A 27,347-nucleotide genomic window follows, 5' to 3' on the forward strand; every position below is an offset into this window, starting at 1 on the left:
AAGTAAGTACTGCGACACTTGCGGCCCCCAGGTACCTCCGCGCAGGTACCTCCAAGTACTCGCGACTCGGGACGCCGTATTACAATTTATGGAGCAATCTGTATTGCGCAGCCCCAAACATCAACGCTGCCAAAGACGAGCCACTGTGCGCTCTTGACATGCTGCTGCTCTCGCGCATCTGATTTCATTTCACCCAAGACCGAGCAAACAAGCCCGGGAGTCAATTTTGCCATCCATCCAACCAGCCAGCGCCCCTGACTGCCGTCTCACGAGTCACGAGCCACAGCACCGAGGCCAAGATGCCACAACCAGGCCTCCTTGTTCCGCCACGATAACTGTTGTCGTACTTGCCTCACCGTCCTCTGATGTGACGAGCACTGCCGAGGTACTCAGACTACTCAGATGCAGAAGTCACGTTCCTGGTTAAACAGGGAGGCTACCGAATTCGCTACCCAGTCCATGTCCCGAAAGAACAAACAAAAGAAACAGACTGGGGGACGACTATGGCTTTCTCTTCTCGTAGTCGCTCTCGTCCGTCTCGCCACGACCTCGTTGCTCGAATCCACGCCGATGCTCTGGAAACATCTGCCGTACGTCTCGGAGCCATCGACATCTCCAAAAGTCAAGCACAAGAAGACTCGAGCTCTTCCGATTCTGACTTTCAGCAAACCAAATCGAGCAACTTGCCTTCCCGCCATGCACGCTCCTTGAGTAATCCGATTCCTTCGTTTCTCGGCCCGGCCAAGAATAGACCAGGCTCTACTAGCCACCCGCAGGCTGATCAGGATAGGGGACCTCTCGACAACGCCATGGCTGGACCAAGCATTGGTCATAGACACAAGCGAGGGGGTCCCATGGGGAGTAAGGACTTCGCAACGGGAAATTGCATGACTTGCGCATCTTTGATGCGATGGCCCAGGGAGTTGACGGTATTCAAGTGCACTATTTGCACCACGATTAATGACTTGATCGTTCCATGGAGCGGGACCCTGAAGCCCGGGATTCTCGGGAGGCGGCGCGACGGGACTGCCCATGCGTCGTCTGATGCTTCAACTTGTACGTGGCCCTCGTTGTGTATCTTGCAGGCTTGAAAGATTGACTCACCTTCGTTTCTTTTCTTGTTTTCGTTTGCTCTTTATAGGCCAACCGATTTCATTACAGCAATGCCAACGACTCACCAGACAGTGTATTCATGCATACATTTCCGAAAAATTGGCCCCGAGGCCAGCGCCGGAATATACTGACTTGCACCCTCATAACACATCTCAAAGCAACGCCTTAACACCAGATAATTACGGAAATCAACGCGACTACTACCATGGACGATCAATGTGCGCCTCGTATGGAGAAGAGCAACACGGGTTTAATCCCAGTTATGTCTTTGATGAGCATCCTACGTTACGGCCCAGTCCATCACGACCAAACGTCGGCGCCAGGTCACATTCATCTCCCTATACCGAAAAGCCGCCTCTGCCGGGGCAGCCGCTTCCAAACCCGAATCCAACGGCACGCCACAGAGAGTCATCGACGAGCGGTCCCTCAGAACCAAAAAGGATTTTCAAAACCCTCGAGGAATACATTACGAAATCGTTTGGTTCCTTAGACTGTATCAACTCTTCATTCTCAACAGAGAATAGCGGGCGGGAGCGCCATCCGACCGAGCCAATTCGGCGCAAACCAGTGCCGTCGCGTGGGAGGTCGCCCTCCCAATCTACTGAGCTGAACCCTCAGGAGGAGTCCCAAACAGGCATTGTTATGGATGACCTTGACCCGAAGTTGCTCCTTCTGGGCGATTTTGCAGAGAACGGCTCATGGTGGACGGGCAGCCGCAGACAACCAGGGCCGACGAAACAAACTTCTACCCGTCGACCTGAAAGCCCTCCCAGGAAACCAGTTGCAATGAAGTGCCCGAATCTGAATTGGGACGAAATTGACAGCTGGTACTCCACAATCGTCAATGCCGCGCAGGACTGGTTTTCTGTGTACGAAGACGTTTGCAAGAAGACAACAGTCAGGGCTCAAACGCAAAGAGAACTCCAGATTCTGGAACAAGAACTGCTACAAGGGCAAGAACATACCCAAAGAATATTGCTAAAAGCTACAGAACTGCTACTTAAGAGGCCTGGCCGGCCGATGTCCAATGTCGGTGATGTCCGATTTCTTCTCATCATCATAGCGAACCCTCTTTTGCACGCGGGGTGGAAAAGATTTTGTGGCATCTTACAACCAGAGATTGCGGCCTCAGCCCCCCCTCAAATAACCTCACCAAAACAACAACTTCTTCCGAGTTCAGGGCTTTTATCTGGCCAACATTCAGGAATAATTAAGCGAATCATCGGCCTCATATCCAACACCACCCCCGAGTGCCACAATCAGCTCATCACATGGTTTTCCAAATTTGAGCGCGGACGATTTGTTCGCACCAAGGATCTGGTATCAGGCTTTCTGAGCTACCGGCTCCTCCGTCAAATTGATAAGAAACAGCCCACAGAAGTCGACATCACGGCTGGTCTGATACCAGAGATGCGTACCGGCCGCTCTGGGGCTGGTTTTTACCTACATGACGAAATTAGGACTGGGGGAACATCCAAAAAGAAGGAGCCAGAGCACAAGATTGCGTACACGGAGGATTGGCAGATCAAAGCGGCGTCCCGCGTGCTTGCCCTCATGTTCGCAGCCAATAACATCTCTGGAAACAAACCTGGCTATTCAACGACAGCAGCGGGGGTGAATATTGCGGCCGGGTCAACTCGTGAATATGGACACTCTGGGGGACAACTGGTTCCGACCACAGACTTTTATAACTCAATGATAGATTATGCTGATTTGGTGAGCGATTTCGAGTGCTGGGAGTCGAAACGGTCCAAGTTCTCCTTCTGCCAGTATCCATTCTTAATGAGCATCTGGGCCAAAACTCACATCCTCGAACATGACGCCAAGCGACAGATGCAGATGAAAGCACGGGACGCATTTCTTGACAGCATAATGACCAACCGCAATGTAAAGCAATATCTTTCTCTCGACGTTCGCAGGGAATGTCTTGTCGAGGACAGTCTGGCCGCTGTCAGTGAAGTCATCGGGAGCGGAAGCGAAGATGTCAAGAAAGGCCTCAGAATTACATTCAGAGGCGAAGAGGGCATTGACGGTGGCGGGCTGCGGAAGGAGTGGTTCTTGCTCCTCATCCGAGAGGTCTTCAATCCGGACCACGGTAAGTTAAGCCGACCGTGGTTGACTGCTGCCGAAGCTGATCCGACGCAACAGGAATGTTCCTATACGATGAAGACTCGCAGTATTGCTACTTTAATCCCGCCACGTTTGAAACGTCTGATCAGTTCTTCTTGGTTGGCGTAGTCATGGGCTTGGCAATCTACAACTCTACCATTCTGGACGTTGCTCTACCGCCATTCGCGTTCCGCAAACTGCTGGCGGCCGCGCCAGCTCATGGCCTAGGCATGTCCTCTCGTCCAAGGCCGTCGATGCAATATACTCTGGAGGACCTGGCGGAATACAGGCCGCGAGTAGCTCATGGGCTGCGCCAGCTTCTGGACTTTGAGGGGGACGTGGAAAGCGCATTCAGTCTTGACTTTGTGATTGATGCTGAGAAATACGGCACGACCGTCGAAGTTCCCCTCTGTCGCGGAGGCGAGCAAAAGGCTGTTACAAATAGCAATCGACGAGAGTATGTTGACCTCTATATTCGATACGTCCTAGATACCGCGGTGACTCGCCAATTCGAGCCTTTCAAACGAGGCTTCTACACAGTCTGCGGAGGCAATGCCTTTTCCTTGTTTCGACCAGAAGAAATCGAGCTTCTTATCCGAGGGTCAGATGAGGCTCTTGATATTGCATCACTGCGGGCTGTGGCTGAATATGACAACTGGGGCAGTCGACAGCCGGACGGCACCAACTCCGTAGTTGGCTGGTTTTGGGAAACATTTCAAGAAGCGACAGCAACGAACCAACGCAAACTTCTTTTGTTCATCACGGGAAGCGACCGAATCCCTGCGACGGGCGCCGCTATGCTGCCGATCAAGATTTCGTGTCTTGGCGAAGATGTAGGCCGTTATCCAATCGCGAGGACATGCTTCAACATGATTTCATTGTGGCAGTATGGAACGAAGCAAAAGCTGGAGAGCATGCTGTGGAGGGCAGTGTTTGAAAGTGAAGGATTTGGTCTGAAGTAGGTTTGCATGTATACAAAGCAAACCGGCATGGACCCAACTGTCTTTTCGCAGAAAGCAAAGCATATTGTCTCGGCACGATGTGGCGGGGGTCAGACATACGTGTTGATAAACGTCCTGAGGCCCGAGGACTTGCCGTCCAGCAGCACAATCACTGAAAACCATTGATACCCAAGTTGGTGTGATTAGAGTCACAGATAACATATACAAGGTTTTTTTCTCTTTGTCTCGAGTTCGGATGACACGAAGCCTTCCAAGGGGGTGAATATAATACAATACACTTTCCTGTCTTTCTTTCTTTCTGAGTGAGCATACATCTACGCCTCCTCCTGCTCAGCCATACCCCCAGCCGCCCTCGCCCGCTTCAGCATGTCGTCCTCCTTCTTCTTCTCCGCCCTCAGCGCCCTGATCCTCTCCCTGTCAATGCTCGCCTGCTTCTGCATGGCCTCGAGCTTCTGAATCTCGGCAATGTCCGCGCCCGTAGGCTGCAGTGCCGTTGCGCGCGTCTCGGCGAGCAGGCGCTCGAGTATGTCTGCGCTGTGGACACCCCTCATGTCTATCGTGACCGTCCTTTCGTCCGCGCCGGGCGGCTGCCTCTTGGAGAGGTTGTTCCGCGACGAGGCGGGCTGGGGGGTTTCCTGCGCCGGGGCCGCGGTCGAGGTCCCCGACGACGAGGCGCGCATGTAGATTGTCATTGTGGGCGGGGCGGCATTGTCGTCGTGCCGGTTGAGGATCATGGGCACCGCGGGGTTGTGGTACTTTAGCCGCGGGAGGTACTGGCGCCAGAACTTCCTGCTCGTCCACCGGGCGTCTTTAGTATTCTTGCGCGGCTCGCTTGCGCGCGGGGCGTGGCCGCACGAACCTGGCTCCCATGTGGCCGTTGGACATGCGGGTTGCAAAGTCCATGTGTATTCTGGTTACTTCTGGCGGTAGGATGGCTGCGCCTGGTCCGCAGCGGAGGTTGAGCAACTGGTTTACTTTGGTGCTTAGATGGTTACTGGTTGGGGGGGAAATTTCGGGAAGGGGGGGGGGAAGGACTTGCCTTTTGGAGGAGATGGATTCTCTCCCCTAGGGAGCGCATCTTGGTGCCTTTTTGAAGCTGTATGCGAGGTGAGGTGATGGTGGTTCGGGGCGTGTTGGGAGGTTCGTCTGGGAATTCTGCAGCTATCAATGGTCTGGCGGGCCGGGCCGGCTTTCATCCGCTACTGACGGACCCTTGGATTTTCTGGACTTTTTTTTTCCCCATGTTCCCTTTGAGCTTGTTTGTGTGCAGGGGGAAGAGCCTCGACCTTTTTTTTAAACAGAGCTTTGCCGAGGATGCAACGCGTTTCGACGGCGCGCTTGCTTGGCAGGGCGTTGAGAATGGGGGAACGTGCGGCGAGCGTTCCCGTCTTCTTGTGCCCTGCCGTTGTTTGTTTGCGCGGCCGGCCTGGTCCCGGTGCGTTGGGGGGTCTGGATAGATGGAGCGGCCGATTCTACAGTCCTGGGTCGTCTGCGACGGCGGTTGACGATGGGCCGGCGAGGCAGCTCCCGGTTACGTGTAGCGGGTGCGGAGCGTTTGCGCAGACCGGCGAAGCGCAACACCTTGGATTCTTTGATTTGCGGAGCAAGAGAGTGCGCAGCTGGCTGCATCCGCAGAAGAGCGAGGGACGCGGCGGTTCGGCGGCCGAGGACAGGATTGTGGACGATGCCTTGAAGGCCTTGGACAAGCGACAGCTGGAGGCTTTGGGGTTGAGCACGGAGAGCATGATCGGGGACGGGAGCGTCAAGGAGCTGGAGAGTGAGTGCCGCCACTGGGACTGCATGGGCTGTCGCGTTGGCAGTTTGACGTTGCACGGTATTGACGGCAATGGTTACTGACGTCCTTTTTGGGGGCGGGCTCTACAGGACTTGTCACGGAGAGGCCGCCTGTTTGCGACAGATGCCACGACTTGATGCACCACAGCACCGCGACCGGCACGGCCAAGCTCACGATGCACCACCCTACGGTGGAATCGCTCCGGGAGACGATTGAGGAGTCGCCGTACAAGTACAACCACATCTACCACGTCATCGACGCCGCCGACTTCCCCATGTCGCTCGTCCCGCGGCTCAATGTCCTGCTGGGCGATGTTCCGCTGCGGTCGAGGAACCGGCGCTCGCGGTCGAGCAAGTTCCACGGCGACCGCAAGACGGACATGAGCTTCATCATCACGAGGGGCGATTTACTTGGCCCGACCAAGGAGATTGTCGACTCCATGATGCCCTACCTTCGGGACGTTCTGAGGGACGCCCTCGGCAGGGTGGGCGGCCGGGTGCGCCTGGGCAACCTGAAGTGCGTCAGCGCCAGGAGGGGCTGGTGGACCAAGGATTTAAAGGAGGACATCTGGAACAGGGGAGGCGCCGGCTGGATGGTGGGCAAGGTCAACGTCGGGAAGAGCCAGTTGTTTGAGGCCGTGTATCCCAAAGGCAGGATGGACGCAAGCAAAAAGAGGGACGAGGGCCAGCCGGCGCCTACGCGAACCGGCCACGACCACGCTCATGACCAGCAGAGCACCCCGGGCATGGATTTCGGGGAGCTGCTGCCCCCGCCGCAACCGAACCGGAACTATCCGTCAATGCCCGTCGTCTCCTCGCTCCCAGGCACCACGGCCTCGCCCATCCGCGTGCCGTTTGGGAACGGCAGGGGCGAACTCGTTGACCTCCCGGGCCTGGCGCGAAGCGACCTCGAGCTGTTCGTCAAGGAGCCTCATCGCCAGTCCCTCGTCATGAAGAAACGCGTCGTCCCCGAACAGGTCGTCGTCAAATACGGCAAGTCGCTCATCCTGGGCGGCGGCCTCATCCGCATCACGCCCCGCACGCCGGGCCTGGTCTTCCTCATGTACAACTTCACCCCCATCAACGAGCATCTCACCATTACGGAAAAGGCGATTGGGTTTCAGGAGCAGACACGCGAGTCCCCCGGCGTCGAGAACATCAGTCTTGCTGGTGTCGGGGGGGAGATGAAGCACGCGGGGACCTTTAAGCTGTGCCACGACGTGACCAAGAAGCGCGCCGGACCGCTGACGCGCAAGAACGCCGTCGGACTCCAGGTTGACCGGTTGCCGTTCAGGGTTGTGTCGGTGGACATCCTGATCGAGGGCGTCGGGTACGTCGAGGTGGTAGCGCAGGTGAGAGCCAAGGAGTTTGAGCGGTGGGAGCGCATGCAAGGGGACATGGATCGGGCTGCGGCCTTGGAGGGCGAGGACGCCGGGTCTGTCGCCGCGGCCGGGGGAAACGAGCCGTCGTCGCAGGATCCGTTTGAGCAGATGACGAGGAACAGGAGGGACGTGATTCGCGGCGACGGGCATGCGGTCCGGGCACGGGAGAAAATGGCCGAGCCAGACTGGCCGGCGGTGGATGTGTTTTCTCCCGAGGGCAGGTTTGTGGGCTGGAGAAGGCCGATCAACGGGTGGTCGAACAACAAGCCGAGGGTCCTGGCGGAGCACAAGAAGACGCGGCCGAGGAAGAGCATGAGGGGGGCCAAGAAGAGGGCCAAGCTGGAGAGGCGCAGGGGCAGGCGGCGAGGCGAGGCTGTATAGTAGTACTGCAACTCGGCACTCCGTACACACGTACACGTATATCCGCAGCACGTAATTTGTACAGACGAGACGACGCCCCGCGGTTGCTGATGTGCAGATGCCCGTGTTGGACCCTGGCGTGACGTCGGGTCGACGCCGGACGGGACCAGGACGAGGGGCCGATTGATCCCGCATCTCCACCGGTCGACGTCGCACGTCACTCGCAAAATAAACACGGACGTGTCTGGCGCACCTCGACAGCCCGTGCCTCCCTCCTCGTCCTCATCCTCGACACTCGACGCCCACCACGCCCGCCCAGCAAAAAGACGTGATCCGCTGCGCCGTCGACATTGCAGAACAAGAGCGCGCGCAGGCCCGTCGCACTCCAGAGGATTCTCCGTTCTCCTGCCCGCAGCTACGTCAGCGCCGCCTCGCCCTCGGCAAACGACTCGCCGCCACCATGTCGGCCACACGAGACCAGCGAGCCGCACCGGCTCCGGCACCGACCACGTCCCAGACGCAGACGCAGACGCAGACGCAGACGGAGACGGGAACCCGACGCATCCTACGTCTCCGCGGCGGCCGCAATGCAAACGGGCGATCCGTACAGTGGGCCCAGGATGTAGTCGACAACGAGGGCCTGGGCAGGAAGAGCTCCAAGGGTATGCAAGTGCAATGTCTCGGTCTAGGGATGCTCGTGTGCTTTTTTTGGCCATGTTCTGCTTTTCCAAGGCGATCCAGGGTATTAACTGCTGGTCTCTAGTCTGCTGTATATACCACCAGCCGAAAGGCGTAGACGAATCCAGCGACGAGTCGTCGTCGTCGTCTTCTTCTTCTTCTTCTTCTTCTTCCTCGTCGTCGGACTCCGACACCGACTCGGAGCCGGAAAGCAGCAGGGGAGACGGCAACAAGGTTCCTGCGTGCGGTGGCCACTCGCACGGTGGCCGGGGGACGAGGACGCCGGGCGGCGGGCGCAAGCAGAAGAAGAGGCCGCCGAGCCCAAATGCGTACGAGAAGGTGCCGAAACAGAAGCCCCGCGAGGGGTCCAAGTAGCGCTTTGCGGGTATGTCTTGAAGACTTTGTTGTTGTTGTTGTTGTTGCTGCTACAAGTTACTCACTGTGGCCTTGCGACTGTTACGTCTTCATTCACGGCACTTTTTGGCGTGCTGGACTGGGGGCTGGGGGTGGCCTGGTGGGATTCGGGCACATGGGTGGCGTCACGGGATGACGGATGGTGGATGATGATCAAGTACAAGAGTATCGCGCCGCTTTAGGATCATGATGCAGTAGCTTAACATTGGAGACCTGCGAATGCCATGCCCCGAGCGGATGGGAGTCCAGCATGTCTTGGGACCCCTGATGTGTGCATGCTGGTAGCACAGAAGACTCCAGTGCCGTCTGGCTCTCGGGGTTGGACACCTTTGTCCATCTAGACGCGGCCAGCACTTGGACGAGCCAGACCATCTCGGACCTTGAACGATGTTGCCTTCAAACACTCATGCATCGCTGCCTTCTCCCACGTCGGCTTCGGCTTCTCTAGCTCAGACGGGTCTGGGGTGCTCCACGCGGCGCAACCGCGACCGCGAGCAGGTGGGAGAACATGATGTCGTCGTGGGCAAGTAGCTCTTGACTAGGCTAGCAGCAGCCGGCTCCCGGGCGCCAGGATGCAACAGTCTGCTCCCGACCGCCAGAGTTCAACTCACGTCCTCTGGCTCTCCACGACAAGATACTTGCCCGCGCGCCTGTTGGCGGTGCCCAGAACATGCCACTTCTCGCTGCTCTCGTCTTCAATCTTTGCTCGCACCCTCCTGGGACGCTTGTAATGGCCCACGTGCTCTTCGGCATCCAGCAGCGGCCGCATATCTGCCAACGTGACTGTGTTCTCGCGCCTGGCCTCGTCCGTCTCGTCTCGGATTGCGCAAAGCGGCTCGACGCCCGTTGTGTCGACGCGCTGGACGGCGCGAACAAAGTGGAGCTGCTCCCGGAGGGTGGAAATCATGGTGTCTTCTTCCGAAGGCGTCTGGGGCAAGGGCAGCGCCGCGAGGCGCAGGAGATGGTGTAGCTGGGACCTTGTTATCTCCTCCGTCGGCGCCGCCCGTGCTGTCGGTGCTGCCGGCGGGTGATGACGGAGAGACGTCACGGACCAGGTTGGCTTGGAGAGAATATCGGCAGGTGAGGGTTTGCCGCGCGTCGACACGGACAGGTTGTGCTGCCGAGGGCGTAGAGCCGGGACGCAGCGCGGGAGGGGGCGGCAGCTGCTGCAAAACGACATTGTTGGCCGGGTGCTTTTGGGGAGATGTGCATGTGCTCCGTCTTTGATGTTTCTTCGGGTTGTTATGGCGGCGCGGCCGTGGTTGTGAGGACATCAACGACGTTGCACTTGGGACTGGGAAAACGACATCTAGATGGTGGATGGTGGATGGTGGAGGAGCATGGAGCCGAGCAGCTCGCAGCTGTGAGCGGCCGGGCGCCAGGTGCTCGCTCTCCGGCTCCACACACCGTCTCCCGCCGGCGGCAAGGAGCACTGGAGAGAGAGTAGAGGGAGGGGCTCTGGTGGCCGGTGGCCTGTGGCCCGTCCCAGGCGCTTTGTGCCATGTATGTGTCTTTGAACCCGCCGGCTGATGAGGGGTGCGGCTGCGCGTGTCATGGCTCCGTCTGCTCCATCTTCCTCGTCAACCCATCGCCTTCCGCCTTGTCCCATCTGCAACCTACAACTTTGAACATCGAATCAGCATCATCATCGTTTATCATATGAGCTGCAAGGGTCATTGAACCGCACATCACTCCTGTCCAGTACCAAGTCGACGCGATCCGCAGCCATGCCTCGAGACCCCCACACTCTGCTCAAACAGGTGCGGCCAACCCTCCCCCATCCGCTACCGGTCTCCCCAACTGACGTCTTCGTTTGGTAATGCAGGCAGAGAAGAAACTGTCCGGCGGCGACGGCTTCTTCAGTTTCTTGAGCGACAAGAGCGGAAACGACAGTGATGGCGCAGATTTACTGGAGAAGGCAGCGAATGCCTTCATGGCAGAGAACAAGTGTACGGGCCCCTTCTGTCTACGACAAGCCTCCAAGGACGCCGTACTTGACAATGGAAACCGCCCTAACGATTGTTGAATAGTTCTGGAAGCAGGAAAGGCCTTTGAAAGGCTCGCCCCAGTCTACAGAGACAGGTTGGAGTTGGATTCGTCGGCTGCCGGTGCCGCTGGGAGTGCTATTGAGGCCTACGTGAAAGCCGGTGACGCCGCTGCCGCCGCGCGGTGTTTCGAGCTCCTCAGATCTCCGGCCTTGAAAAAGGGTCAGTCGAATCGAGTCGACAGATACGGGCGGCTATTGGCCGGTTTGTACGAGAAGACGCTGGGGGATATGAAGTCGGCGTCGATGTGTTATGATGTGATTGCTGAAGAGTATGAAGCAAACCTCAATCCACAGTACGTACACGCGGCGCCCTCCTCCTTTGCCAGTCTTGAAGATTGCTCCTACTTAGCGTGCTCACGTCAGTAATGCCCGAAAAAACAAGACCCAGGCCGCGGCGACGCGCGCCATCTATTTCGCCCAACTCGTCACAGCCGGCACTGATCCGCATGAGAGTGCCAAGGACCTCAAATACGTCGAAAGAACCTTGATTAAATTGGCGCAAGATTCCTACAACACCAACGAAGTCTTGCTCAGACTGGGAATTGTGTACCTCATCACGGGAGATTCGAATGATTATGACAAGGCTGCGGCCCCTGCTGGACCCGCCGCTGCTTCCGTTGGTGCCCAAGCCGCCGCCGCCGGATCCTCCGCCGGTGCGCTTGCTGATGAAGCCAACGCTGCATTCGATGCTCAGACTCGTCTTGACTTTGGTTTTGCAAAGTCGAGGGAAGGTGCGCTGGTGCGTGATTTGGCCGCGGCGCTGAAAGCGGACAACTTGCAGCAGTTTGTGAAATTGCTCATGCAGTACCCGGGAACAAATGAGGAGTCAAAGGCTTGGTATGAGACCATGTTGATGCTAGCCGGCGGCTATAAATGGAAGGGCAATGCCGTCAAGGCAGAAATGGAGAGACAAAAGAGACAGCCCTTTGAAGACTCGCAAAACGGCGGCCAGCAGCAGCCTTGGGGGGACCAACCAGAGCCTCAGCGTTACTCGCAGCCTCAGCACCAGCCTCAGTATTCTTCGCCGCCTCAGCACGCGCCAGGAACGCAGGTCAAGAACGAAACGGATCCAGACGTCCCGGATGCAAATGAGTGGGCGTAAGGCCTCGATGAGCGAGACCATGTACGGGACAGCTGAAGCGGGACTCGAGACGGATCTGAAAAGCATCGTACGGGGCTGGCGTGCCAAACGACCCAGCGTGCCTTGCACGAGGCAAGAAGAAGCCGTCGCATGGCGAATCGGAGGACCAGACCGGGAATGGAATTGGAGTATTAGTTTGTTTAAGAAATGGCCGTCTTACGGGGCGTAGTGCTGGGCTAACAATCCGATCGTGTCGACGGCCCCCCTGGCTGTGCTCCTCCGACGGTGATGATTCAAGGCTTCACCACTTCAAGTATATTCAAGTAGTACGAGAATACTGTGACGAATGGACAGTCGCTCTATGACGTAAGCAACTTGGGACTGAATACGTATTCTACCGGAGAGCAAACGTAAGCTGTACTGTACACCTAGGTGCCGCCGACCTTTTCAATCCGTTCCGACGAGATGGACCGTCAGTGGCCCCACATCAATACTCTTCCCCGGCCCCGCGAGCTGCCAAAACTGGACCGTGTTCAACGTCGCCTCTTGCACGCCTCTCAACCTTTATACTCTCATCCTCCTCGCCCGCACCAGCCAACAACCGCACCGCATCATGGCAGAAATCGCAGGGCCAGCGGCCAGCTCCAGCGACGCTGCCGCTGCCGCTGCCGCCCAGCGCGCATCAGAACAAGCGCGCCTTCGCCGGGAGCGCCGGGAGGCCAAAATCAGGGCCGGCGGCGCAGCACGACTAAACAAGATCAATGGCATGGCCGGCCGCATCGTGCGAGGTACGTGGCTCTCCGATCCCGTCCGCCCATCACAGCCCGACCTGCCATGTTGCGCTTCCCAGCTGAAACGGCAAGCAGACGGCGACGACCAAGCCACGCCCACAGCAGCAGACAAAACCGCGTCACCGTCGAAACCCGCAACCCACGGCGACCCCGACGAAGTCGACATCTCGCAACACTTGTACGCACCGCAAACCACAGCCCGGCCCGTGCCCTCGTCCCCCTCCCCGGGCCCTGAACCCATCATCTCCGAAGCCCGACTCCGCCAAATGATGCTCGGCTTCGACCGGCCATCCGACCCCAACACCCCCGGGTCCTCGACCCCCAGCAACGGCAACATGCCCAACACGGACGACGACCCCCTCATGAAGATGATGGCCCAAGTGATGGGCCAAGCTGGCACCCCTCCCTTTCCCGGGATGGGAAACATGTCGGCACAGCAAGTACAGCAGCAAGGCGCCGCCGCCGCCGCGCCGTCCGCCTACCACACAACCTGGCGTCTCGTCCACGCCCTCGTCGCCCTCAGCCTCGGCCTCTACCTGACCCTCTTGACCACCTTCTCCGGCACCAAGGCGGAGCGCGACGCCGCCGCCCTCGCGCACGTCCAGCACACGGCCGCCGACGACGACAACGAGCACCACAAGCGCACCTTCTTCTGGGTCTTCGCCACCTCGGAGGCCGTGCTGCTCACGACCCGCGTCTTCCTCGACAGGGGCCGCGCCCCGCCGCCCGGCATCCTGTGGACCGTGGCGGGCTTCCTCCCGGACCCCGTCCGCGGCTACGTGAGCGTCCTCCTGAAGCACGGCCAGATTTTCACCACCGTCAGGACCGACGTACTGACCTGCATGTTTGTCCTGGGCGCGTGTTCCTGGCTGAGGTCCTGAGGTCCTGAGGTCCCGAGGTCCCGAGGTCCTGGTCCGGCGCGCCGGGCACTCCGTCCTGTTCCTGTCCCTGTACGGAGAAGGAGGTGGACAATGATGAACGCTCAACATGTACATGTAGCCTGTTTCTGTATCCGCACCGGCACCTGCCACCATCAAGTGAAGAAACACAGCGACTGCCCGTCGACCAACCCGCCTCCAGCTTAGCTCCTCATAGTGAATGAAGCCTGTTGACCCCCGCAACTCGGTAGATTGCCCTGTCAGTCCGGGCAGCAGCAGCAGCAGCAGCAGCAGCCGCCTTCAAAAACCGACAATCTTGCACACAACCGCCCGCCCGTCAGCCAGATCTCTCGCCCTCGCCCGGACAGTGGCGCCCCAAAGACACCACTTGCCCGGACGGGACGGGACATGGCGACGACCAGCACGGATAGAACGAGGGAACGAGGCCATGCCAGCGCTGCCCTGCCACGTAGGACCGCGGGGCCATCGGATTCCAACATGTACAAGTCACTCGCCGACTGCGACGGGACAGGCAGATAGATACGTCATGTCATGCCAGCAACGCCACCCATCACATGTACCACGACGATGACGCAGGCTGTCTGAAAGTGCTTTTATTTGAATGCATACATTCTTTTATCCTACCTACCGTCCGGAGCCAACAGTCTTGCCAACCTCGGACAACTGCCTGGAAACCATGTAATGTCCTCGATTGAGTCGCCTGGTGCATATTAAGGACGACGACTTCTTTCTTCCTTTCCGTCTCCTCCTGCCCACCAAGAGGAAAAAAGGGAGCGCGGGCAGAGTAAATAAAAGTCCGTTCCACGCACCCACCACCCCAGGGACTCGTACTGCGAGCAATTTTTTTTTCCCCAAGTCATTCAACGCCGTGGTATCAATTCGGGAGCTCTAGTTCTGGCATCCCCCCAATCAAATTTCCCACCCCAAAGGCCGCAGCAAACATATCCACATCAAGAAGTAATAAAAGAATCAACGGCAAAATCTTGGCGTCATCGTTTCTCGAGGGAAGAGACTTGCATGGCGAGGGCCTTGTTTCCTCGTAGCAGCTCGTCTAACCACTCGGCAGCCATGGCTAGGGTGGTGCTCTTGCTAAAGCCGCCCCCCTTCAGCCCGGGTACCAGTTCGCCCAAATCGTCAAAGCCTTCCTTGATCTGAGTCCGTCGCTTTTGTTCACTGCGAATGTGGTTCTCGCGCTTCTGTTCCTCGGAGAGATTCTCACGGGGCGGCTTTGATCCGTTGGCGCCCGGCTTGCGGCGTCTGCTGCCGGCAGCGGTGTCCGAAGGAGGTTCTGATCCGCTTGCTGACCGTTCAGACTTGATCTTTCGCTTTCGGCCTGACTTTGAAGAGGTGGCGTCGTCGTCGTCGTCGTCGTCATCCTCGTCGGCCGCGGTGCTCCGGACATTCTTGCTCTTCCGCCTCTTTCTTGGCGGTGCGTTGGCATCCTCCTCCATCTTGACGTAGACAGGTCCGTCACTGTTGCTGCTTGTGGCTTGCCCGTTGGCGGGACTGCCAGGGCGGGTGTTAGCCGCGCTCTGATTGACTTCCAAGCACTCGAGGCACTTCATTTGGGTTTGATGCATAGACTCCACGGACTCCTTCCTCGGCTCTGGTACGTACCCCTGGACTTCGGAGAAGCTTGCGTCTGAACCCCATTGGAAGTCGCCCAAGACGGGCTTCGAGACGGACGTCTTTTCCTTTGACCCCCACATCCAGCGAGTGAATGTGTGGTCTACTTCAGGTGCCTGGCTGCTCCTCCGGTTCTCTTCCTTGAATTCCTCCATCGGCTGGTGTCTCAGGTGGCCAACTGGGTATACCACAGGGCGGTTGGCGGCACTGCCGGGGCTGCTGCTGCTCTTGGGTGCACCGGATCGGTTCCCATTCTGAAGCAAGGTTGCGGCGGCGTTCAGGACATCGTCCGAGTGATGGTGAGAAAACGTCTGTGTATGCGAGGGGGCCGAGCCTGGAGCAGGAGGGGGAGGGGGGGGCATCATGCTCGAGTCGGCAGACAACATTCTAGCCAGATCGTTCTGGTGGTCACTGGAAAAATCAAAATCGGCCGAAGGCGCTTGAGAACCGAGGGAGGTGGATGAGCCCATGAACTGAGGGGGAAGATCTAGCCAGGCATCGCTGAAGTTGAGGCCTTCGCCAAACGAAGGCATGTTGTATTGATTTGACGTCATATCCTCGAAAAAGGAGCTGAGGAATTTGCTATCCGTCTCGGTCAGGAGCGGTGCTCCGGGAGCTGGGTCTGGGGCGGCATCGAAGATGTCTGCCTGCGTTGAGTCTACCGAGTCTGTTGCGTCAAAGGGGAGAAATCAGCCTGAGTTGCATGAATGGGCGCGCACATGTCGCCGCGGATGGGTGAAGGGGACAATAACAGGGAAGGGCAGGACAGAAGAGAGTAAGAATTCCACATACAACCAAACATGAGCAAGGACTCGGATTCACGCTGCGTCGAACCGCCCCTGGGAGCGTGCTGCACGGCCAGCATGAGGAGCGTCGGTTCTCTCCAGGTCAAGTTGCGATGATGCGGAATTGCGGGAGCGGGCGCCCTGCACCGACGATAGACAGGGGACAACGGCGGCTTGGCGAGGAAGCCTGTATCGTCGAGAAGATGAGATGACGACGCTGTGTCTAAGGCGAGTGCTCCAAACGATGAGTGAGATGAATGCAGCGGAAGAAAAATACAGCGGACAAGAAGCATGTGCAAGGTGGGAGTTTTGAATGCTAGCACATGATGATGGGACCGGGGGGAATCTGGGGTAGTGGGCAGGGTGAAGACGGGACACCGTGGGACAGACAGATTTTTGGAGTTGGGAGAGGGAGGATGGGCGGGATGGACGGCGGAGGGCTGACAAGTCGAGACGACGGACGACGGACGACGGACGATGGCGGAGGCTGAAGGATGCCGCAGGGTTTCTGAGCTTGGAGGTCTTGAATCTTGGGTCTTTGTGACCTTTGGCGGTCCAAGTCGAAGTACCCAGGTTCTCCGTGCTCCGTGCTCCGTGCTCCGTGCGCAAAGAGAAGAGAGAGGTACGTACCTCCCTGGCGGTTTGGCTCTCTGGCGCTCGCTCTGACTCTGCTGACTCTTTGACGGAGGTGGGGCAGTGCCTCTTCCGACCAGACCTTTTCTTCCTCTTCATCGCCTCCGCTCTGCCGCCCGTCCCCTCGCCCCTCCCTCCAGAGAGATGTCGTCTCCTTTTGCGCTGACGGTGGTGGTGCCTTGGATTCTGCGGCTCGCGAGTGGTGGAGGCGTGCGGTTGTGGCCTCCGGTGTTTTTCACCTGTCCAATACCAGACTCCTCACAGTCAAACGCAAGGCCAATGCGCGGATAGTGCTGTGCACACGTTGATCTCCTCTCCGTATAGCAGAGGACCGTTGCAGCATGCTGCTTGCTCCATTAGGGCGGCGGCAGATCTCCTCCCTCCTCCCTACTTCAGTCTATCAGCTGCGTCCAAGTACGTACTATGTACTCCGTACGTGCATTCCTTCCCACACACAAGGGGACTTGGATCAAAGCGGGGCTTCGGCTGGGCACTACATAGTATACGGTACATGCGGAGCACCGCCAGGACAGTACCAGCATCGGTATCTAGAGATGGTGTGTACCTGCCAGCAGATAATATGCAAATACCAGTAAATACTAAGTAGGTACTTAGTAAGTATTTACTTAAAGTAAGTACGGGGACTTGGGTATTGTCCAGTCGTTCTGGGCAAACATGACAAGTCTCGCTTCAAAGCTGCAAGTCGTATCAACGTTAGTACGAGAGCTGCATTACATTATAACCTTTGTTTCAGTTGATCTTGTTCGGAATATTGCCCATCTGTGGGTCGATTGTCTTGGGGATTGTGTATATTTCATGCATGTGCTACGCTGTTCTTGTCTCCGTGAACTGTCAACCACCTGGGCGTACGTAGGTACCTGGGTACCTGCTTGGTGACTACGAGGCCATTCCGTTCGACTTAAGAAGTAGGCTGGGCAAGTGCTACCATGACACCCGCTTCGAGACGGCAAGCCACCGTTCCATCTTGTCTGCTCCCTGAAGCCGGCTCGACTGCTCTCGCATCATCACTCACCGTCCTAGACATTGGTCGTCAAAACTTACCCAACCCCCGCAGCCGCCGTCGACCGATCGACTCATGTACGGAGCACGGACTGCTCAACTCTCCTGCGCTGCGTCGCCTGGCCCCGGCGGGGCAGGCAGCAGGGCAGGCAACGCAATATCCAAAGTAGACGTTCGCCCCGCAAAGGGCTCAAGTCCCCACGTGAGATGCGGCTAGCGTAAATCATCTTTTGCGGACGTGGGACGACCAGGCACGACAAGGGACCCCGGGCCACTCACTCACTCACTCACTCACTCCCTCACTCACTCCCTCACTACTGCCGTGTCGGCTCGATCACATGTCAATCCGCTCTCCTTTCCTTTTCCCCCCTCTGCCCTTTGCCGTCTGTCTCCATCCCCAGCTTCGTTTGCCGTCGATTCCAACAAGCCACGGCGATGGTCATGGCTCCGATCCATCCCGGGTATTTCACGCCTTGTCGCAATGTCCGGAGTCCTCCGTCACTTTCATGTCAAACGTGGAATTGGCGCTGCGACGATTGCTGTCGGCCATCTTTTTGTTTCACAATACGATGTAGTCCGTACTGCCTGGCCACACAATCATTTGTCTCGTGGTACTATCAGCTCCCTGGGCAATTGGGCTTGCTCGGGAAAGAATCGGACCCGGCGTAGATTGGGCCGGTCCACACCATTGCCTCGCTCAGATTGCATTGCCTGGTTGGCGTGGCTTTCGCGCCCTTTCTCCATTCGTGAATCTACGAAAAGGAATGGATTGCGCATGCCCGTTGTTGGTTCGCATGACCCGGTCACTAGATGCAATTTGGGTGGCGCGCCTGCAAGATTGATGAGCTGCCACGTTGACGGGAACCAACTGCAAATAATAGCAAATATCTGTCAATATTCCGTCCTGTCGTCGGACAAGCCCCGTAGGCCCTTGGCAAAAAGCGCCGGGTGACACTAATACATGAGAGCAGAGCACAAAACCTGAAACGTAAGTACAAGTATCATCAAGCTTCCATCTTCGCAGGATCCGAGGCAGCCTTGTAGTGATTAAATCAATCACGGAGAGGAGCGCCAAAGTATAGTGTGCTTCATATCCTCGTTTGAGAGAGGCTTGCGCACACCCGATAGCCTTCTCACCATGATTGCCCTGCCACAACATAGCTTTCTGGCTTAGTTTGAGAGTTTGATACTAAACCCGAGTCCCTTTCTCGTTGGCTAGCGGGTGAAATTGGAGGCATCGCCACGGATCTTCACAGAGTTGTGACTACGGGAGTGGTGTCTGTAGATCTTGGTACTCCCAGTCGACTCACTGCATGGTTCCACGCACCCCCGCACACGCATATGTGTGACAGCTACTCCGGACCAGCGGTGGTGATCCGGAGGGCTTCCCGCATTGGATTAAGGACCGTGGTTGTCTCGGGGCATTTCCCTGGCTTGTATGTATAATGCGTCTTCCCGGGCGACAGCCCGGGTTTGACCGTCAACTTGCAATTTGCCGTTCTGGGGCCTTTGAGACACAACGCATCTAGAAGGCTTCCGTGATATTGCCTTGGCCCTTGCCCCCTTCCCCGGCGGATAGAACGGGCGCCACAGTGTTGTCCGGACAGGAAAAACGCCCACGTCGATCTGCAGCTCGCATGCGGAAATCGCCGGTCCAAGTCATGTAGTTGCAGTATTGATGGGTGCCAAGCGATGCTTGGCCTAATAAACAGAACAGAGACGCGGATAGATGATGGTGACCGGTGGCTCCACCTCCTGCAAGTTCATGTGCAGCTGCGAACCCCGTCGTTTTTTGTGGTGTTTTTGGATCTTTTGAGGCCAGGAAAACAGCTCCAATTCAGACATTTGAGTTGGAAGCGTTGAGAGATTCCATGGAGATAGCAGACCGGATGCAGACACTTGGGATCATCCTGCCGCTTGGCACCATCAAGCACACCCACATGTAGGCCAGCTGCCCACACGACGCGGGAGATGCCAACCGTGCTGGGAATGTCGTCCGACAGCCCCTGTAGGCTCTGGTACTACGTACTCCGTACAATGGAGGATAATAATACGCAGGCATTTGGTGATGGAGCGATGATAAGTCGAAGGCTGAAACGCCGGGTCGAATTGCATATTCCCTTCCCCCGCCGCGGATTGCCGTTCCCCACGTTTCCATTCCAGGAAAGAGCAACTGACACCTCGTACCCAGCAAGGGGCCGCACCGAGTTTTTCAGAAGCCGAGGAAGGAGCTAGCAGCTTCACTTGCCATTTTTTTTTTGAGAGAGAGAGAGAGAGAGAGAGAGAGGCAGGCAACCCGACCGACCTTGGGGGCTGCGAGGCTTCGAAATAACGACATCATTGACCAGGCCACAAAAGTCGATCTCCTTTCGCGACCGTCTCCGAACTCAACGTCCGGGGGCCGTGACGTCGTACTCCTCCTGTACGTACGTACATCTTGGACGTTGTGCGACCGAACACGCGCCCGCGGCTCTTGCTGTAACCACAGCCGCCGTTGTTTTCGGCTCAGACGCTGACCTGCAGCCGCACGGCAAGCCATTCCGTGGCGAGACTTTGTCATCTAACTGTATTCACGAGATGCCAGATTGCCGAGACGGTCCCAGTTTCTTCTCATCCAGCCCTTGACGTCTACGTTACGATATTCTCACATCTCTTCAAGGACACGATTGGATGCACCCTTTTGCCTTTGCATGCTGTGCTGTTTGTCTGTTGCGCTCCTTGTTTTGGCTCTGGACGTCCGGAAAGAGCATGCGCACAACACTCTACGCCTGGGGTGACTTCTCCAAAAAACTCCGACGACCTCGAGGGCATCAGGTCTTGTCGAGGAAAGGCTCAGTTGGAGGAGCCCTGTCCGAGACTCAGCCCAGTTCCACACCAAGCGATGCACCACCAGAGCATTGAACTATCACCGATCAACCCGGCTTCTGCCGATTCGCTTTGAGACTTCACGAGCCTTCATTCCGCTCCCCGGATTGTCAACTGCAACTGCCCCATCTATCCGTTGTCAGCCATCCCGGTCAGCCATCCTGGTTCCCCATCTGTTTCCAACATGGCGCTACGGGGTGCCGGCTCCCAAGGCAGTCCAGATACTCGACGCATTCTCACCTCAACAGTGACCAGAGCAAGTAATGGCGCTAGCTCATCCAGAAAGTTGACCTTTTTGCAGCTGCAGTCCATTCCGCCGACCCTGCGGCCGCTTTTGCGTGCATACCTCTTGGGCTATGCATCTGCCGTACTGCCACGACTCTTGACTCTCGTCTTGCAGCATTTGTCCAACAGAAAACGGAAGACGCCTAATTACGCATTGCCGGAAAGGGATGAAAACACTTTTTTGGCATCCGCAAAGCATGTTCTCAAGATAGGCTTAGATCCTCGCCGATTTCCCACGTTTTGTGCCACCTTGGTTGGAGGTTCGACTCTCCTGCAGGTTCGTCATAACATCTTGGTAAACTGTGACAAGCCCTCTCGCGAGTCATATTAATCTCGCATACACAAAACATCCTCATATGTCTCACCTACATACGCACCACGTTTTCCCCACAGCTTTACCCCAATTACTCTCTTTGGGACCCGGATCCGGCACTTCCTCTTCGCCTGCTCCATTCCCAGACCATCATCATCATCACCACTACTGGTCACAGTTCAGAGCAACATGGTGGCTATGCTGTCGCTGCCCTCTCTCGCCTCGAAGCTCCATTTTGCTATCCTCGTGCCCCCACCCTTTTTTTTTTTTTTTTTTTTTTTTTTTTTTTTTTTTTTTTTCTCTCTACACCCTGACTAACAGGAGTTGGGGACCAGGCGCCCCTGAACAGAGTCATAGGCCGCGCCGCCACGAACCTTGGTAGTGCCGGCAAGCTAAGGTACGTTGGGTCGGATCTCCGGCCAAACTAGCAAGCTCCGTCCCGAGTGAAGCTAACCTCCGCGCTTGATCCCCACCATACAGACTGAGCAGATTCCTTGCCACATTCATTGCTGCTTGGTTTAGTCTAAGGCTGTTGCAGTCTAAAAGTCCTACGTTGCGAAGGCGTGCCGGCTCATCCACAATTCGATATGTCGATCCCGAGACCGGCGAGAAGCTTGCTGGGAGGACGGTGGACTTGACACTATTCGCTGTAACGCAGGCTATAGACGTCATTGTCGGTGAATTATGGGCACGACACAAGAGCCGCCGTCAGGCTGCGCAAAAATGGACCAAGGTATGAAATCATGTGGCTCACCGCTTTGCTTCGCTGTGCAAGATGTGTCTGTAAATGCGGTCTTGCGACTGCCTCCCACCCTGCTGTGTATGCTACTGTAGCTTACACTTGGACCATAATACAATTGGATCTAGTGACGTTTTGCTGATTCGTACAAACACAGGCCGAGACTTTCGTGTCCCAGATGATTGACCCAGTCTCATTCGTAGCATCCTGCGCGCTCATCATGTGGGCGTGGTTCTATGCTCCAGATAATCTACCACGAGCGTACAACAAGTGGATCACATCCGCTGCCCACGTAGATATTCGCCTCATTGAAGCACTACGGCGTTGTCGGACTCGAGAGCTGAGTTATGGGAAAGACACCGGCCAGGCTTCTCTCCTCGGTTCCATGTGCGCAGATCATGACCTGCCTCACGAATGGGGCGATCCATGCAAGACTATCCCATTTCCTTGTGAGATAGTCCATATGGGACGCGGCCCATCGTGCGAATATCACGCCTGGCGAAGATTCTGGCTGTCGTGGAAATGGTCGATGTATACTTACCTCCCCCTCGCCTTGGCCCTGCAGTTGCGGAAGCCGAATCGCAACTCCCTCAGAAGCGCTCTGTTCTCAGCCGCCAGATCATCCGCCTTTCTAGGCACTTATATCGCTCTATTCTACTACGGTGTTTGTCTTACCCGGACTCGAATCGGCCCCCGTCTGCTCGGGAAAGATGTGGCTTGTTGGCAGAATATAGATGGCGGGTATTGCGTCGGGGTAGGCTGCTTCCTCTGCGGCTGGAGCGTGTTGATCGAGACGGCGAACCGAAGGAAAGATATGGCCCTGTTCGTTGCACCTCGTGCACTGGCCATACTGCTACCTAGGCAGTATGAAATCAAGGTGCAGTGGAGAGAGACGCTGGCATTTGCGTTGAGCACGGCAGTGGTTTTCACCTGTGCGAGAGAGAACCCCAGGAGAGTGAGAGGTATGTTGGGCGGAATATTGGGACTTACCATGAAAGAGTAAGTATTGTATGAGTTGTGTGTAGCAGAAACACGGGGACCCCGTCGTAAGTAAGTAGGTAGGGTCTTGTACTTGTGGTGCCGGTGACATAATGGTTCCTTGGTGTGCAGGCTGGAGATGAAAGGTCTGGTGACGGGGCAACTTATTTTTCTGCGCCTCTGTGCGGACGCTGTTGTAATTACATAGTTGGGGAATGAGAAACATCCCATGCGAACAGTAGTGATTCTCTGTGTGTGCCTGCCTTTGCCCACGGGCCGAGATGCGTTTCGAGTACTTGACTTTGAGTAGGAAGCTGCAAAGAGCCGAATCGAGGGTTGACATCTGGCACCAAAAGTCGAACGCAGCATCGCGAAAGTTGTTCAGATACACAATCCACATGAAGCACAACAGCATAGATGGGGAAAATCTGCTGGCATGGCAGTTTTTTGCGTGCGCGTGTCGCTGCTGTTTGGGCTTCCACGAATGGGAATGAGCACGAACGCGGTGTGAGTCGTGGTTTCCTGCTCAGGGACTTCGTGCCCAAGGTGAGTGCCTAAATATCCAGGATTCCACGGCGATGCATCGAGGTCACGTAATCTATCCGAACAAAGGCTTGACGAGCTCGATAGCCCTCCACTTCGCTTCCCGGCGTTGCAGGTTGCCCCTTTCAACTCTTCACGAGATCCAGCTCGAACGCACATCCGACAAGCAGAGTAATTACCGACACAAATCATCATGAATCCCAACCAGGAAGGCTATGACAGACGCATGTACCTCGTCAAGGACATTGTTCGTTCTTTCGGTCTGAAGGTTTGTTTCACAGCCATCTCGCGCAATCTATAGGAGTCCGTCTGTTGAGCAAACGCGTGGGATGTAACGAGGCCATAGCATACCGCCTATCACGACTACATGTCAAAGTTCCCCTTTGAAAGCAGGCGTCAATGCAATTCTTGCTCAAGCTAATGACGCGCTCTTACAGGACAAGTCGATCACGCCGGTAGAGTACATAGGATACAGCCCCTTCCCGCTCAATAATTTCATCTACAAGGTCTTGCTCTCTTCACCCGCTACTAGAGAGCATGTTTCAAAATCTGGACACCAGATATGCACGGTATGGCCCCCTATAGAGGGAAAATCTACCGTCATTGTGCGGCTGAGTAATCCTCAGTCCATGGGGATGAACAACACGAACCGTGGGGAGAATGAAGTTTCTGCCATCCTCGGGGGATTCACGAACACTTATGGTGTGCAAACACCAACGGTGAGACGAGGCGACCGCGAAGGTGCGAAACAAAGTTAAAAGCAATCGTTCTGTTGCGATCTCGGCGGTCCTAGAAGTTGGCTCGTCTGTGCGGTGCCCAAGCATGCGGGGAGGGCAGTGTTTTCAGTAAAAAGCAGGTTTGCCCCGGAGCTTCCAGATACTGTAGGTAGCGGCCACGATGGAGTAGATATTTCGTTTGGGCCTTCATGTTGATCATACGCTGACGCATGTATAGGCCAAATAGGAGCATGTCCATGTTCAGGCCGCTCAGGCCAGTCTGATTTCAGTCTTGCCGATAGAACCTGATTGATGATGTCTGGGTCAATGGACTGTAGCAGAGCTTGCCCAAGCAAGAGCGATTGGTGATTGGAGGGTGAACCTTGCTACCTGCTCGACGTCCAACGACAGGACCTCGGGAATGAGCGAGGCTACAACAGCTATTGCACTCGACTTGATCTATTTCGATACCAAATAGCGTTGCAGCTTCGGGGAAGTCTTGTCTCCCGTGAAACCACGGATGCGACCGCCTTGGAGGTCATAGACGTCAGGCGGACTCGGACTCCACCAAAATGCCGACAACACAAGCATTACCACTCGACCCTGAGAACTGCGCTGTTGCCTGGATCGCACCTCTCGAGATCGAAGCCCAGGCCGCCCTACACTTGCTGGACGAGCGACACCGCGGCCGATTTCCGGTTGGCCGAGGCGATGACTATGTGTTTCACGCAGGTATCATGCACCCACATTGCGCTCCAAGTCTGACACAGCAGCAAAAGCGCACATGATGGTTGGAAGAGTTGTTGAATCAAGTGGTGAGTAAGAGCTGAATAGGAATGACAGCCTAGGGATAGAAAAGATCACTAACAATGCACCAGAGGAGGTTCATCAGCCATGCTATTGTAATCCAACTTGCCAATAACACCCGCTTCACAGGTCGTACCAGCATCCGGAACACACTGGAAGAGAAGTTCTTCGCCAAAGACCAGAGCCAGAAAATGGCGCTCGTCGGACTCGGTGGAGTGGGCAAGACTCAAATAGCGCTGCGTTTTGCCTACCAAATGAAGGAGAAGCGTCCAGATTATTCAATCTTCTGGGTGCCCGTTCTGAGCGATGAAAGTGCAGAGCAGGCAAATGGCTCTTCATTGTGGACAACGCCGACGATCAGGACCTTGTTTTTGCATCTGCCGACAAGCCAGGCTTGGAAGAGTATTTCCCTAAGAGCGAGAACGGTTTAATCTTGTCAACGACCCGATCTAGGCAAGTCGCGGCAGAATTCGCACAATCTCATGTGATCGACGTTGAACAAATGAATGGAGTCAAGATGGGTGATGGCAGTATGGACGCAGTCGGCACGAGCATTCACCAGGACTCTGAAGGAGCGAACTGGCCTGCTGATGCCGAGGTAGTCGCAGTCACGTTCATGGTCGACTTGTGGGAAGACACTGACGTCCATTTTACGTGCTTTGGTAGGTTTGTACAGAGTTTTGGGGGGTTCTCTTTGCTGGCCGGGATGACGACCCGATTTTCAAGTATCCGAGCTGCTTTGTCCGAAAAGTCGCAAAGATCTTGTGGAAGATGGCGGGGCCGTGTAGGAGGATAGAGACGAATTTTCGTGCGACGTGTGCAGGTACCGCAGTCACGGTCACAATTCCTGCCATCATTCGCGTGGCCAACAAGCGTGGAACGGTGACATGTATGAGTGGACTAACTGCAAGGGCGGAATTCGAGTTTTACACGACTCCTGAACTGCAGATGGATAGACTCTCAAAGAAAGGAACGTGCGGCCTCGGGTCTTGGGTGACATGTCCTTGTACATGATGCAGAGCTCTCGTCAAAGAAGCAGTGAAGTCGGCAAAGACAAGGGCACAAGAGTATTCCGTGGCTGATCACGGCACGCGGGCGCGCAGTTTGATTGCCATTCCTCATCCTACAATGTGCCGGGATACACTCGACGATAGATGGCCATCGTTTTCAAGAATTCCATTACACCTCGGCGGCGCTCAGAAGCTGCTGAAAAGACATGTTAGGGGAAACAGGTGTGTTTGTTTCCATGAAAGAAAGGATGAGCAGCAGCACAAGAGCGCGACCACCTCACTGCTCACGGCCTTTTGGCTGACTTCTTTTCCTCCCTGTACCCAAGGACCCAAAGTGCTTTCTGTTCAAGCCAAACGCTTGAATATATAGCTTGCTGCGTCGCCTGGCTGCGTAATGACGACACATCCGCCCAAAACCGGGCCGTCTCGCCGTTTCTTACACAGGCTCGGAGACCTGGGAGACCTCCTTAACCGGCGACGTCATCGCGCCGTCTAACCCGCACTCTGACCTTGCAGGCAGACAAGCGTTGAAGTATGAGAGCAAGTAAGTGTCCCGATTTGCTCGTGACGCCTCCCGTTTCTGACCACGTCCTTTACGCCCAGCCCCTGGGAACAAGTCGTCCACATTTCGGTCGGAGACGCTAGAAACAAGAGGGCCTTCAACGTCCATCTGAAGCTGTTGGTTTCATCGTCCGAGTATTTCCGGCGATCGCAAAGCGGACGTTGGGCCGAATCAGACACCCGCGAGCTGTGCCTCGAAGAACAAGACCCCGAGGTCTTCCACACCTACATCAACTGGCTGTACTCGCGGGCCGTGAACTCGAAGTGCGAAACCGACCTGGGAGACACGTTCTTGTCTCTGGCAAAGGCGTGGATTTTGGGCGACTATTTGCAGGACGCGGCCTTTCAAAACGACGCCATGACAAAGATGTACAGGGAGGTGCGTGCCCTGCATCGTTGGCGAAGCGGATGGGATGGTAAGACGCTGCCCATGGCTTGGGTTTACGAGCATACCCCAGTAGGTTCGCTGCTTCGGGCGTTCCTGGTTGATGCCTTTCCTTGTTACTCTGACTGTCTTGACATGTTGGACTCGGAGGACCCCGTTTGGACTGAGATCCAAAGGGACATTTTCAAGGCACTCGGGCAAAAGATGCGCAAGTACTCGCTCGTGATGAAGGGGAGGTGGCCGGAACGCAGATTCAAGGCTTTCATCCGGGGACCAACGCGGCCTTGTAAGCATTACTTGGTTCAAGCTTGAGCTGCGGAGGAGAACAAGCTGAGACGGGAGTGTCTCGACTCGTAGGGGGCACTCCTTGTTGTAGGAACGAGACTTGGTTCGTGGATGGTGTGACTGGCCACCGCTGCAGGACAGCGATGACGACGGCGACAGTCTGGAG

General features: G+C 56.3%; 10 protein-coding genes across 10 annotated transcripts; 7 read left to right on the forward strand and 3 right to left on the reverse strand.

Annotated features, from left to right (window-relative positions):
• Window positions 1-1,329: 1,329 nt before the first annotated feature.
• MAM_01026 (hect) lies at window positions 1,330-4,184 on the forward strand (the record flags this gene model as incomplete). The annotated part of the gene is made up of 2 exons (XM_040819825.1): window positions 1,330-3,208; window positions 3,262-4,184. 2 exons carry the CDS (start codon window positions 1,330-1,332, stop codon window positions 4,182-4,184), a joined length of 2,802 nt encoding a protein of 933 aa, XP_040683090.1.
• A 314-nt stretch (window positions 4,185-4,498) lies between these two features.
• On the reverse strand, window positions 4,499-4,876 carry MAM_01027 (uncharacterized protein; the record flags this gene model as incomplete). The annotated part of the gene is made up of 1 exon (XM_040819826.1): window positions 4,499-4,876. The coding sequence occupies one exon, from the start codon at window positions 4,874-4,876 to the stop codon at window positions 4,499-4,501; it is 378 nt and encodes a 125-aa protein (XP_040683091.1).
• Window positions 4,877-5,543: 667 nt separating this feature from the next.
• On the forward strand, window positions 5,544-7,741 carry MAM_01028 (uncharacterized protein; the record flags this gene model as incomplete). Its single annotated transcript, XM_040819827.1, has 2 exons — window positions 5,544-5,961; window positions 6,069-7,741. 2 exons carry the CDS (start codon window positions 5,544-5,546, stop codon window positions 7,739-7,741), a joined length of 2,091 nt encoding a protein of 696 aa, XP_040683092.1.
• A 439-nt stretch (window positions 7,742-8,180) lies between these two features.
• MAM_01029 (Type 1 phosphatases regulator ypi1) lies at window positions 8,181-8,773 on the forward strand (the record flags this gene model as incomplete). The annotated part of the gene is made up of 2 exons (XM_040819828.1): window positions 8,181-8,382; window positions 8,484-8,773. The coding sequence occupies 2 exons, from the start codon at window positions 8,181-8,183 to the stop codon at window positions 8,771-8,773; spliced, it is 492 nt and encodes a 163-aa protein (XP_040683093.1).
• A 646-nt stretch (window positions 8,774-9,419) lies between these two features.
• Window positions 9,420-9,992, reverse strand: MAM_01030 (DUF726 domain-containing protein; the record flags this gene model as incomplete). Its single annotated transcript, XM_040819829.1, has 1 exon — window positions 9,420-9,992. The coding sequence occupies one exon, from the start codon at window positions 9,990-9,992 to the stop codon at window positions 9,420-9,422; it is 573 nt and encodes a 190-aa protein (XP_040683094.1).
• A 639-nt stretch (window positions 9,993-10,631) lies between these two features.
• Window positions 10,632-11,961, forward strand: MAM_01031 (Tetratricopeptide-like helical; the record flags this gene model as incomplete). Its single annotated transcript, XM_040819830.1, has 3 exons — window positions 10,632-10,761; window positions 10,843-11,152; window positions 11,223-11,961. 3 exons carry the CDS (start codon window positions 10,632-10,634, stop codon window positions 11,959-11,961), a joined length of 1,179 nt encoding a protein of 392 aa, XP_040683095.1.
• A 592-nt stretch (window positions 11,962-12,553) lies between these two features.
• On the forward strand, window positions 12,554-13,612 carry MAM_01032 (GET complex, subunit GET2; the record flags this gene model as incomplete). Its single annotated transcript, XM_040819831.1, has 1 exon — window positions 12,554-13,612. The coding sequence occupies one exon, from the start codon at window positions 12,554-12,556 to the stop codon at window positions 13,610-13,612; it is 1,059 nt and encodes a 352-aa protein (XP_040683096.1).
• A 1,007-nt stretch (window positions 13,613-14,619) lies between these two features.
• On the reverse strand, window positions 14,620-16,121 carry MAM_01033 (bHLH family transcription factor; the record flags this gene model as incomplete). Its single annotated transcript, XM_040819832.1, has 3 exons — window positions 14,620-15,136; window positions 15,248-15,923; window positions 16,049-16,121. The coding sequence occupies 3 exons, from the start codon at window positions 16,119-16,121 to the stop codon at window positions 14,620-14,622; spliced, it is 1,266 nt and encodes a 421-aa protein (XP_040683097.1).
• Window positions 16,122-22,074: 5,953 nt separating this feature from the next.
• On the forward strand, window positions 22,075-22,899 carry MAM_01034 (uncharacterized protein; the record flags this gene model as incomplete). The annotated part of the gene is made up of 1 exon (XM_040819833.1): window positions 22,075-22,899. One exon carries the CDS (start codon window positions 22,075-22,077, stop codon window positions 22,897-22,899), a length of 825 nt encoding a protein of 274 aa, XP_040683098.1.
• A 1,806-nt stretch (window positions 22,900-24,705) lies between these two features.
• MAM_01035 (BTB/POZ fold protein) lies at window positions 24,706-27,208 on the forward strand (the record flags this gene model as incomplete). Its single annotated transcript, XM_040819834.1, has 5 exons — window positions 24,706-24,865; window positions 25,070-25,207; window positions 25,264-25,602; window positions 26,467-26,494; window positions 26,554-27,208. The coding sequence occupies 5 exons, from the start codon at window positions 24,706-24,708 to the stop codon at window positions 27,206-27,208; spliced, it is 1,320 nt and encodes a 439-aa protein (XP_040683099.1).
• Between the last annotated feature and the right edge of the window lie 139 nt (window positions 27,209-27,347).

This window comes from Metarhizium album (genome assembly GCF_000804445.1).
Source record: "Metarhizium album ARSEF 1941 chromosome Unknown scaffold_1, whole genome shotgun sequence".
NCBI lineage: Eukaryota > Fungi > Ascomycota > Sordariomycetes > Hypocreales > Clavicipitaceae > Metarhizium > Metarhizium album.